The following is a 12,554-nucleotide window of genomic DNA, read 5'->3' as shown; positions in this document are numbered from 1 at the left end:
AGTTCAAGTAGTTGGTGGATTTGGGTCTGTGAGTAATCTGGGAGGTATTGAGCATCAGGTGTCCATGGAGGGGTCAGGAGGAGTGAATCAGGGCTCAGCTGGATTAGGGTTAAGAGGTAGGAGTTGGTGGGGGCTTTGGCATCAGAGGCCAGCGTGCAGTGGAGTGTCTGGAAAGAGGGAAGTTGTGAGTTGAGGTTATGTCTATGGTGAATCAAATAGCTCAATGTAGTGGAGACCAGTTTTATAGTTAGCCAAGAGTTGGAGCAGATTTTAATCCTGTAACATTTCCTGGATAATATTCAGATAAGCTAGTCAGAATCCCCTTTGAAATTTCTGACTCTAACTTAGATTTGGGGACTTTGTCAGAGAGTTCTGGCAACAGGAATTGCCCATCGAATATTTCAACATCATGGGAAATTTCGGTGAAGTCAACCTGATCAAAAGTTCTACATGATCCCAACTCCTGCCTACACTTGCAACAACCAACTACCATAAGAACATCTGAGCCCTTTACTCCATTGTTGGTCAGTGATAGCTAGGCTCAGAACATGTGTCTTTTCAGGCCTTTTTCTGCATTGCTAAGTTATAAAAATACTTCTACAATTTTAAAATTAAGCTTTTGGCTGCCCTTCTTGATAAAACTTTATTTTAAATAAAAGCTTAAGAAGATACAGGAACCTTTGCCCGATGCCAAAAAGGGTACCAGTGAATCCCTCCTTTTCCCATTTCTCTTTGAAATGCATTGTCCCCAAAGCAATAGTTTTTCACTGTAACAGCGATATTTGTTCACTTTAGTGTCATGTCTATGACTGACGAGAGTCTTACAGCACAGTTACAGGTCCCTTGGCCCACCATGTTATGTTGACCAACAAACACCAAACAACAGTATTTACCTGTACTTGGTCCATTGCTCTGTCACCTAGCCAATGTTTTATAAAGTTGTTCCTATATTCTATGCCCCAACTAATTAAGACAAGCATTCTGCATGTTGCCATTGCCACCCAGCCTGCCTGTGCTGAACCTTCAGGTATCTATGGACTTGTACATCAAGGTCCCTTTGTTCCTCAGTACTCCATAGGGACCCACCATTCATTGTGTATCTCCTTCTCTTATTTGACCTCCCAAAATGTATCACCTCACATTTATCAGGATTAAATTCCATCTGCCATTGCTCTGCCTAATTCAACAACTGATCAATATCAGACTGTAACCTGAGACCATCGTCCTCAATATCAACGACACCACCACTATTCTTAGAACCCCGCTCATTCAGTTCCTTGCAATATTCATCTCAGTGTGTTAGACTGCAGAATATATAGGTTGGTACAATCTCTAAACATTGGAATCTCACTTACAAACATCTCACCACCTATTTGCCACTTACCGTGGTTGAATTTAAACAGAAGCTCAGTTTTCCAAGCTATCCGTAATTAGTGCTCCTTTAGAAATGAACTTCTACCTTGTAACATCTTTGGGTCGAATCTACACACAGGTCAGTGTGTTTAACATGCTCCTATTTTAGCAGCAGTATGATGTCAGATAACACTTTGATATGCTACAGTTTTGGTTTGGGACATGGTTGCAGGAAAAGATTCCTGAATGGAACTCTCATTATACAGGCACAATACAACTCCAATTTCACTGTAGCTCTAAGACCCATCTCCTAAAGTTCCCTATAAGGAACCCACCTTGGTAACTGTCTGTCTGTTAGATCATATTTCTGATGCTGAGTGCCCACTTGAGCTGGTTCTGCATAGCAGAGTTTTGGTGAAGAGGTACTTCAAATCGCAGCTTCACAGGCATGACTTTGTCAGTTTTTGCAAATGTGTTCAGGTTTTCAGAGCTGCAAGGATGTCCAGTGTTCAAAATGTCTACACGATAGCACCTGTTTGCATGGAAAAGCAACCTGGTCGATGGGCTAGATGAATGTAACTGTTATTGTCCTCACCCTCTTTGCCAGCACTGCAAGCACCTCTGCTCTTTCCCACTTTTGCTTACCCTTTGCTTATGAAGCATGGAGGAATTAAGGGGCTTTTGCTCTTGACTTTGGTAGTTCAAAAATGGGGCACAGATGAAGTTGCTTCTTGGCTGGAGCTGCTCAGCTTGGGAGAATACAAAGAACGCTTCATCCGTCATGACATCCGAGGCTCTGAGCTTTTGCACCTGGAAAGGCGTGATCTGAAGGTACTTCCTTTACAGACCTATTTTCCCTTGCAATTGTACCCGATCCTTCTCACACCTTCTGTTTTCTGCTGTGCTTTGGCTTGGCTTGCTAAACGTGATCGTATGATGGTGTATTGATAGCTGTCAAACTGTCACTATTGTTGAATGTGTGCATGTTTGGCAATGGAAAATGGTGTATCCACAAGCCATTTTGTGCATTTTATTTGGAAGTATTTTTCCTTCTAGTTCACTGTATGTTTTAGAAAATGCACAATATGATGGTATCGCTTTGAACAGAGCAGAATTTAGAGATAAAATGTGTTTGCTTGCCCAGGTTCTGCTTTCTGTGTTTTTGTATGTTGTCTGTACTTCTCCCACTTTTAACTTTCCTTGTGTTTTATAGTTCCTCACCCCTGACTGTCTCTGCAGTGGTTGCTGTGTCTGGATGAATGGTCAGGAGACGTTGATGCTATTCCAGGACTGAGCAATCAGGATAGAATTTCCCCCATTGAGAATAGACTGTGTAAGATTACTGCCCACACTATCATCCACCATTCATGCTGCTAGTCAAATATATATCACCATACATTTAAACGTGAGTTTTCTGCTGACTCTCTCAAGCCCACTTCCATAGAATTTTATACCGCATACACAGATCATTTAGCCCAGCAGATTTTCAATGACATTTGTACCTCAACACAAGCCTATTCCTATCCCACTTTACCTTACTTTATCTCATCCTATTAGCATATCCTTTCAAACTTCTCTCTTCACATGGTTATTTGGCACTCCCTTAACTGGATCTATTTTGCCTTTACCAGTCTCGCAAGTTTCATTTTCATGCAACTCTGATCAAAGAAGTTTCTCTTGAATTCCTTACTGGATTTATCAATGACTCCACGAAATTTAAGACCACTCGTTTTGGATTTGCCTAAGAGTAGAAATATCGTCTCGACATCTCATTACGATTTAAAGACATAGATTTAGGCCACACCTCAACCTTTCATTTTCTCCAAGAGAAGCCCACCCCAGCCTGTTCTGTCGTTCCTGGAGTTACAGCCTCTGTGTCCTTTCCCTCTCCTTGTAAAGCATTTTGGCATCTTCTCCACTGCCTTTACAGCCTTTTGACAATTACTCATTTTGTATCGATTAATGTCTCCTTTAAGTAGTAGGTGCAAAAGAAAGGACTTTTTTTTAGAGGTACTACCAAGAAAATGGTGACTTTATGATCATTTGGTCAAAGTATTGTCAGTGGAATATTTTATAATACTGTGCTCATCAGCATTGAACCGTTCCAAGTCAGGTATTGTTGACAAGAAAAGCTTCACTCTTCCCCGATCTGTTTTAGATCAGTCTGAGAAAGCAAAGTAACTGTGCAACTGTGATATTCCTGATTTCATGTCAACCGGTCCTTGCAGCCTCTGACTAAAAAATTGCCAGTTTGTGCTGAAATGTGGGCAAGGACCATGTGAGTTTTTCATTTGTTCAGAATGTGGTGAACAGCTGAAGTAGAGGGATGACATCTGGTGACCAAAAAGGCAGTCTAAGTGACTGGTTTTCAGTCAGCTGTCAAAAGAGGTTGCAGATTGAAAGACCTTTGGGAGGAAATGCCAGAATGGCAGAGTTGGTGACCAGTGACAGTGGAGCCAGGGAACTTGTAGGGAGCTAGTAATAATCTGGGACATATACCTGAAAAAGGTCCATGAAAGAGTGGCTGAAGCTAAGGAGAGATTTGTAAATAATGCTGTGGATTTAACCTCATGACAAGGTAAAATCACAGAGTTATATGGCACAAAAGCAGACCATTTAGCCCACCATGACCTTGCTGGCACTTTGAAAGAACAATCCATTCCATCACACTTCCCTGTTCTTTCCCTGTATCTCTAAGAATGTTTTCTTCTTAAGTGTTTATCTAATATTTATCTCATTTATTTAATGTAGGATATATATCGACCATTTAATGATAGAATAGCTTTAAAAGGCAAATGGCCTCTTCTTTATCCTAAAAGAAAATAATTGCAAGTAAAAAGGGATACCTAGCTCAATTTTTTATGCCCTGTTTGTGGTTAACTCAAGGAGAGTCTTGTTTCTTTCAATCAGCCATTAAATGCCATTAGATACTGAACTTTTATGCTGCTGGGATGAATTTGCCCCTTGCACCCTGTCGCCACCAAACTTTGGTTTCCTGTCTATCAATTAGTATTCTGTTCAAACTGCTATATTTCCACATGGACCATTTGGCTGAGTTCTTTTAGCCACCTTGTTTCTTGCAAGAACATGTGAAAAGTTAAACTAATCAGTAAAACTTTCACTATGATAACTTCATTAAAAATAACTCCCAAATTCTTCTAAGTTGACATCTGTTAACATATATAATACTAGTTGTCCATCTGTGGAAAATATATTTTAAATGCCCACCAGTCTTATCTGTAATTAAAGATTCGGCCCAAAGCTGACAGCAAATGTATACAGTAGTTGCCTTGTTTATCCACCTCTCCCATCTTGAATACAGGTTGTCTACCCTGGTACCTTTGACCGTTTGCCTTTTAGAGAGGATTGGAACCAAATGGAAATAATTGGTGATGGACAGGATCTGGGGCTTGAAAGGACAATGAGTACTGAACTGGATTCTGGAGCAGCTCACTACATTGTAGATCATTAACAAGCAACTGCTGAAAGAGGGATGATCATTGTGTCATGATCATGACAGTAGTTACAAAGTAGATAACAATCGAAGAGATTGATTTCTAAAGCATCACTATTTTGTTGCCACTCACCCTTAAAAGTCAATACTGTCTCGCCTCCCTTTATCTTTTGCTCCCTGTTTCATTGAAATGCCTGGGCATTTTCACCACAGTAAGCTTTAGGTTAATTCATAATACTTTGGAATCTGCCATGCCTGCTAGATGTTTAGCTGACACTTTCTGAACTTATTTAATATAGCCTCCTTATAGCCAACAGACTGACCGTGGGCAGCACGATGGCACAGTGGTTAGCACTGCTGCCTCACGGTGCCAGAGACCCAGGTTCATTTCCCACCTCAGGCAACTGTCTGTGTGGACATTCTCCCCGTGTCTGCGTGGGTTTCCTCCAGGTGCTCTGGTTTCCTCCCACAGTCCAAAATTGTATAGGTTAGGTTAGCCGTGCTAAGTAATCTAATCTAATAGCCAACAATTGCCGATTCCCCGAGGTTAGAATCAAAATTCACTGCCTCAACCGCGTGACTTGTTCCACAGAATCACAGAATACTTCGTAGAATCTCTATAGTGTGGGAGCAGGCCATTCAGCCCTCCATATCGATCCTTCAAAGAACATCCCGCCCAGACCCACACCCCTACCTTATCACTGTAACCCTGCATTTCCCATGGCTAATTCACGTAGCCTCCACATCCCTGGACACTACGAGGCAATTTAGCATGGCCAATCCACTTAACCTGTGGGAGAAAACCGGAGCACCCGGAGGAAACCAACGCAGACAATGATGAAGGGCTTATGCCCGAAACATCGATTCTCCTGCTCCTCGGATGCTGCCTGACCTGCTGTACTTTTTCAGCACTACACTCTTGACTCTGATCTCCAGCATCTGCAGGAGATGAGGAAACTGGTGAAATCAACATTGATCCCGTGTGGTTAAGGGTCAAAAGGCGGAAGATGAGGTGGCGAGACTTTGGCAGGAGGCCCAGGACTTGCATGTCCTTGGCAGAGTGGGAGGGGGCGTTGAAGTGTTCAGCCACAGAGCAGTGGGTTTGTTTGGTGTAGGTGTCCCAGAGATGTTTTCTGAAATGTTCCTTGTACCCTTGTATCTTTCTCCTTGTACCCTTGCATGCTATTTCTATTCAAGTAGTCATCCAATGCTATCTTGAATGGCCCAATTGACCTTCCTTGGTTATGTAACTATTGCTAATGAAAGCCCATTAATCTGAATCTTGAAATTTTCAGTAGACACCCAGGTTTAAATGTTTTTTACAGGAAATTTCCATTCTCCTTTGTTGTGAAACTTGAAAGGATTTAGAAAAGATTTATAAAGCTGTTGCCAGGGTTAGAGGGTTTGAGCTATAGGGAGAGGCTGAATAGACTGGGGCTATTTTCCCTGAAGCATCGGAGGCTGAGAAGTGACCTTATAGAAGTTTATAAAAGCATGAGGGGCATGGAGAGAGTGAACTGTCAAGGTTTTTTTCTCCCAGGGTAGGGGAGGTGAGATGGAAAAGATTTAAAAGGAACCTAAGGGGCAACTTTTTCACACAGAGGGTGGTGTGTGTATGGAACGGGCTGCCAGAGAAATTGGTGGAGGCTGGTACAATTACAACATTTAAAAGGCACCTGGATGGGTAAGAAGGGATATGGGCGAAATGCTGGCAAATAGGACTAGATGAATTTAGGACATCTGGTCTGTATGGGTGAGTTGGACCAAAGGGTCTGTTTCTGTACATCGCTATGGTTCTATGACTCTATGACCTTTTCTTGTTCTGTTGGCTTATTCTGAACTAACATCAGAGAAGATAGTTTCTTTCTATCCTTCTCTTTGGCGTCTTTCATCATCTTACACACCTCCATTAGATCAGCCCTTAATCTCCTATACAAAGTAAAAGAAGGATAAGGAGAGTCTGTGGAGAGATTTGGAAAATTAGTAGTGAGTATCTCACAATTGCCATGTTCAAACAAAAGGCGCTGGAAGAGGAAAGGGATGATTTAAGCGTGGAGGCTGAGAGAACTCAAGCTTTGAGGCAACTAAGGTACAGTGTAGGATTTTGACAAAGGGTGTGTGCAGGTGTGTTGGTGTAGTACATGTGAGGGATTGTGCAGAGGCACGTCTGGGAGGAAGCTGAGCAGGATTATAAGGTTGGATCTCCTTTGGGATTGCTTTGCAGGGGTTGATAGAATTTGAATTCAGGCCAGACACCTACAGGTGTTGATGAAAGTTGTTTAACAAAGCAGTTTCAACAAACATTAAGAGAATGCATACAGAGAAGGAATGGATAACTGCTAGGCAGCTTTGAAAGACCAGGTGTATAATATAGGATCCCCTTAAGTCTCATGCACCATTTTTCATTTTGGATGCTGGTGAGGATGATGGTGTGTCAGAGAAGTGTAGCAAGAGCCAAAACTTGTGGCATAGCAAGTGGCTCAACTGCACAGGTGAGACAGAAGAAGAGTGTAATTAGATTAAATTACATTACATTACAATGTGGAAACAGGCCCTTCAGCCCAACAAGTCCACACCGACCCGCCGAAGCGCAACCCACCCATACCCCTACATTTACCCATTACCTAACACTATGGACAATTTAGCATGGTCAATTAACCTGACCTGCACATCTTTGGACTGTGGGAGGAAACCGGAGAACCCGGAGGAAACCCACGCAGACACGGGGAGAACGTGCAAACTCCACACAGTCAGTCGCCTGAGGCGGGAATTGAACCCGGGTCTCAGGCGCTGTGAGGCAGCAGTGCTAACCACTGTGCCACCGTGCCACCCACGGTGGTAGGAGATCCAGTAGTGAGGGGAACAGACTGGTGTTTATCTAGTCATAGACATAACTCCAGGATGGCATGTTGCCTCCCTCATGCCAGGGTCAAGGATAACGCAGAGCTGCAGTAGGACATTCTTTTGAGGGAGGATGAAGATGCAGAGGTAGTGGTCCAAGTTAACGGTAATTATTCAGGCAGAAGGAGGGAGTAGCTGTTAAAAGGAGAATTTGGGGAGTGAGGTTAGAGACTGAAAAACTGAGGTTAGGATCCTGAAGGCAGTTGTCTCAGGATTGCTCCCAGTATCACATGCTAGTCAGTATGGAAATGAGAAGATTGAGTGAATGAAGATGTGGTGCAGTAGGGTGTCTTTAGATTTCAGTGCATTGGAATTGATTCTTGGGCATGGTAATAGCACTGGAATTGATATGCTGTTGGGGAGATTTATTAGTGCTGTTGTGGAGACCTTAAACTAGATTGAAATTAGGTTTAAACTGGATTAAACTGAGGAAGGGGAACCCACGAGAGAATTCTGATAGAGTAAAAACAAAACTGGCAACAGGATGTAGAAAAGTGGAAAGAAAAAGAAACAAATCCCAGAGTCATAGAGTCAGAGTCATGTACAGCACAGAACAGACCCTTCAGTCCAAGTCGTCCATGTCGACCAGATATCCTAAATTAATTTAGTCCCATTTGCCAGTACTTGGTCCATATCCCTCTAAAACCTTCCTATTTGTATCCCAATCCAGTTGACTTTTAAATGTTGTAATTGTACCAGCCTCCACCACTTCCTCTGACAGCTCATTCCATATTAGCACCATGTTCTGTGTGAAAAAGTTGCCTCTCACCCTTCACCCTTTAGTTCTGGACTCCCCAAACCCGGGGAAAAGAACTTGTATATTTATCCTATCTCTGCCCTCATGATTTTATAAGGTCACCTTTCAACCTCCGACGCTGTAGGGAAAACAGCCCCAGCCTATTCAGCCTTTCCCTGCAGCTCAAACCCTTTGTTGGCAACATCCTTGTTAATCTTTTCTGAGCCCTTTCAAGTTCCACAACATCTTCCTACAGGAGGGAGACCAGAATTGCACAAAATATTCCAAAAATGGCCTAACCAAGCAAAGTCAAATTGCAGGATAGTGTTAAAAAGGCAGAATTAAAAGTACTCTATCTGAATGCAAGCAACAGTCACAGCATGGTGGCTCGAGTCATAAGAACAGAAAAACTAATAGCAGGAGTAGGCTATTCAGCCTCTCCAGCCTGCTCCGCCATTTAATATGATCATAGCTGATCTAATCTCCGCCTCAATTCCACTTTCTTGCCTGCTCCCCATAATCCTTTAACGCATTACTAATTAAAAATCTATCTCATTCTTAAATTTATTCAATGAATAGAAGTAAACAGGAGTGATTTAATTGCCATTGCAGAGATCAGGCTGCAAGGTGACCCAGACTGGGAGATGAATATTAAAGAGTATTTGACAGAGGGATAAGCTAAAAAAGAAAAGTAGGAGTGGCTGTGCTGAAGATAAATGGGATCAGTGCATTAATGAGAGAGAATCTCTGATCGGCAGAATAGAATGTAGAGACGCTTGAGTGGATCTAAGAAACAACAGGAGTCAGCAAACATTGATAGGAATGATTTCAAGGCCACCAAACAATGGTGGTAATGTAGGGCAAAGCTTAATTCAGGAAAGTAGAAATGCATGCATGGGGAGTGCAGTATTTATGAGTGACTCCAATCTATATAAAGACTGGATAAACCTACTGAGCACCAATGCTGTAGGCTTGAAATTTCTGAAATATATTCAAGATACGTTTTCTGTAGCAATATGTTTTTTCTATTTTCAATCCATATTATTCATTGAGAAAGGGCTAATGAATTAGCTTACTCTTTAAAAATAGACCTTTAGGGTCAGCAACCATAGGATGACAGAATTATATTTGAAAAATATTAGTTCGATCCGAAACTCTGGTCTTAAACATAAACAAGGGCAATTGTAAAGGTTTAAAGACAAAGTCCACCATGGTGAATAGGAAAATACATTAAAATGTTTGATAGATAGATAGCTAGATGATGAGTACTTAAGGAGCTAATGCCTCGTTTTCAAAACACATACATTGACTTAAGTCAAAAATAGCCAACAGGAAGAACAAAAGACTCATGGCTAACAAGGGAGGTTATTAGATCAAAGTAAAGTTGGTAATCGGTTCAGCTCAGTCGACTAAATGGCAGGTTTGTGTTGTAGAATGATGGCAACAGTGTGGATTCAATTCTCTCATCGGCTGAGATTACCATGAAGTATTCTCATGTTCAACCTGACCCCTCCCCGAGACGTGGTGACCCTCCCGTTAAATCATCACCTGAGAGCAGCCATATGGTTTTGTAAGTTAATGGTGACTTTACATTTTCCATCAAGGAAGGAGACTTGCAAAGTTAAAATGTTGTAAGCCTGAGGATTGGGAGAATTTTATAATTTAGTAGAGGGATCCAAGCAATTGATAAAGAAAAAAAGAATAGAATATGAAAATAAAATGGCAAGAAATGTAAAAACTGATTGTAAAAGATATTGATATATAATAAGGAAAAGTTTAACAAAGACAAATGCAGATTCATTTAGACAGAGGATTTATAATCGGAAATAAAGAAATGGTAGAGAAGCTAAATGTCTGTCTTTATAATGCAAGGGTCTCGTGAGAGAATAAAACTGAAAGAAATTAGTACTAGTAAAAGAGTAATACTGGGAGAAGGTAATGGGACTGAAAGATAACAAATCCCCATGTCTCCATGACTTTCAGCCCAGATTATTTGAAGAGATGGCTAAATTGCTATTGAATGCATCTGAGATCATCATTCACAATTTCACTCATTCTGACACAATAGCTGCAGATTCAGAGGTTGCAAATCTATCTCACTGCTTATGAAAGGAGGGAGACAGAAAACAGGAACTACAGGCCCGATGGCCTGATGTCAACAGTAGGGAAATTACTAGAATCTTCACAGATTACCGCATGGGGTAAATCTTTTCTGTGTTGCTGGTTTAAATTAGCAGGGGGGGTTTAGCCTGTGTCATAACAGTTTGGGGGCTCATCCAGGATAACTGTTATGACATAGGGAAAAAACCCCTGCTAATTTAAACCAGCAAGACAGAAAAGATTTATACCATGCAGTAATCTGTGAAGATTCACAAGGTAAAGAATTGTCCCAAAAGTCACTATTTAAAGTAAAAATTAACAATCTTATTTTTTAAAGTCTAAAAGAGAATAATTAACTAACAACTATTTACAACTCCTTTCTCTAACTGCTCTACAATACTGGTCCAATAAAACCCCTGATTAAGATTTATCAAAAAATTCAAATTTCAAAACCAGCCAGCTGTCAAATCTTCTCTTTGGATGTTCCTCTTTAGATTTGCTCCCCAGGTTGGTGTCGATGTTTTTTGCTCTGTGTAAACTCCTTCTCCGGGCAGGTACCTCTCAGAGAGTTCTGACTACCAGCGTACATCTGATGATCTTTTGGCAGTTCTCCCTCAACTGTTCAATTTTTCCCCAGTTTTATACCCCAAAACATCAGATTGTTTTATTGGTTTTAATATTGTCAAAATACCAAATTCCAACTTGATTGGAGTTTGGTATCTTGGGGCATAATTTAAACTGATTGGCTGAACTTGAATTTTTTTTTGTCTCATAGCAACCCAGCCAGTATTAGCTGTTCTGACCAAGTGGTACATTGTTAACTTGTTCTGGCCTCTCTGCCTCTTTAAGTCCTTGCTAGCTTTCAACTCTTTTAAAGGTACAGTATCCCTTACACCTTCATAACAAGACAGAAAGCAGTAAATAAAAATAAATGCATCATTCTTAATTTGGAAGGCTGTGACCTGTGGGGTACCGCAAGGATCACTGCTTGGTGTCCAGCCGTTCACGATCCATTTCAATATTCAGATGTGGGCGCCATGCAAATGTTTTAAGTTTGTAGATAATAAATAAAAAGCTGTTGGGAATGTGAGGTGAATCATAGAGTCCCTACAGTGTGGAAAAAGCCATTTGGCCCATCTAGTCTGCACTGACCCTCTGAAAACCATCCCACCCATACCCAGACCCCCGATCTTATCCCCATAACCTTGCAATTCCCATGGCTAATCCACATAGCTTACAAATTCTTGGACACTATGGGGCAATTTAGCATGGCCAATCCACCTAACCTGCACATCTTTGGACTATGGGGAGGTAACCCATGCAGACATGGGATATCATGAAAATTCCACACAATCACCCATGGCTACATTGAATCCAGGTGCCTGGCACTGTGAGGCAGCAGTGCGAACCACTGAGCCTGATGGTTCAAGAGGCTTCAAAGGGAGAGGTTGAATGAGTGGGCAAGAGCATGGCAGGTAGAACATAATGTGGATAAGTGTGAGGTTATCCAGTTTGGTAGGTGGAACAGACTTGTAGAGCGTTTCTTCAGTGGTGAGAAATTGGAAAATAGTGATTTCCAAAGGGGCCTGGTATCCTTGTTCATAAATCCTTTTCACAGCAGAGAGCGGCGCGAGCTGGGCGGAAGTGAGGTTGGAGCGCAGAGCTGGTCGGGAAGATAAGTGATTGATATTTGAGTGGGTGTGTTCTAGACCCCAGGCCCTACATAGTAGGGCCTCCATCCCATCCTCCTCCTCTAACCTAATTTTAAAGTCCACAGGTAAGTTACTCAGTGTTCTTGTTTTGGAGACGAGGTGTAGAGTAATAGCTGCGCAGGCAGTGGAATGTTCCTCCTGCCGGATGTTTGAGGTAGGGGTGACCACCGATACTCCTGCCGACTTCATCTGCAGAAAATGCAGTCAGATCCTGCTCCTCACAGAACGAGTTAGGGAACTGGAACTGCAGTTGGATGAACTGAGGATTATTCGAGAGGCTGAGAGGGTGATAGACAGA

At 41.9% G+C, this 12,554-nt stretch overlaps 1 protein-coding gene across 7 annotated transcripts in view; it reads left to right on the top strand.

Annotated features, from left to right (window-relative positions):
* The window catches only part of dgkh (diacylglycerol kinase, eta), a 566,607-nt gene that overhangs the window by 545,941 nt on the left and 8,112 nt on the right, over positions 1-12,554 (top strand). For 6 of the 7 annotated variants that reach the window (XM_043694440.1, XM_043694442.1, XM_043694441.1 and 3 more), the window contains one exon: positions 2,054-2,184. The exons of the other annotated variant lie outside the window; for it this stretch is intronic. In XM_043694440.1, the coding sequence (XP_043550375.1) occupies positions 2,054-2,184 (131 nt within the window). The remainder of the gene's footprint in view (positions 1-2,053; positions 2,185-12,554) is intronic. 7 annotated transcript variants of the gene reach the window in all.

This window comes from Chiloscyllium plagiosum, chromosome 7 (genome assembly GCF_004010195.1).
Source record: "Chiloscyllium plagiosum isolate BGI_BamShark_2017 chromosome 7, ASM401019v2, whole genome shotgun sequence".
Taxonomy (NCBI): Eukaryota; Metazoa; Chordata; class Chondrichthyes; order Orectolobiformes; family Hemiscylliidae; genus Chiloscyllium; species Chiloscyllium plagiosum.
This window is presented reverse-complemented; position numbering and strand designations above follow the sequence as displayed.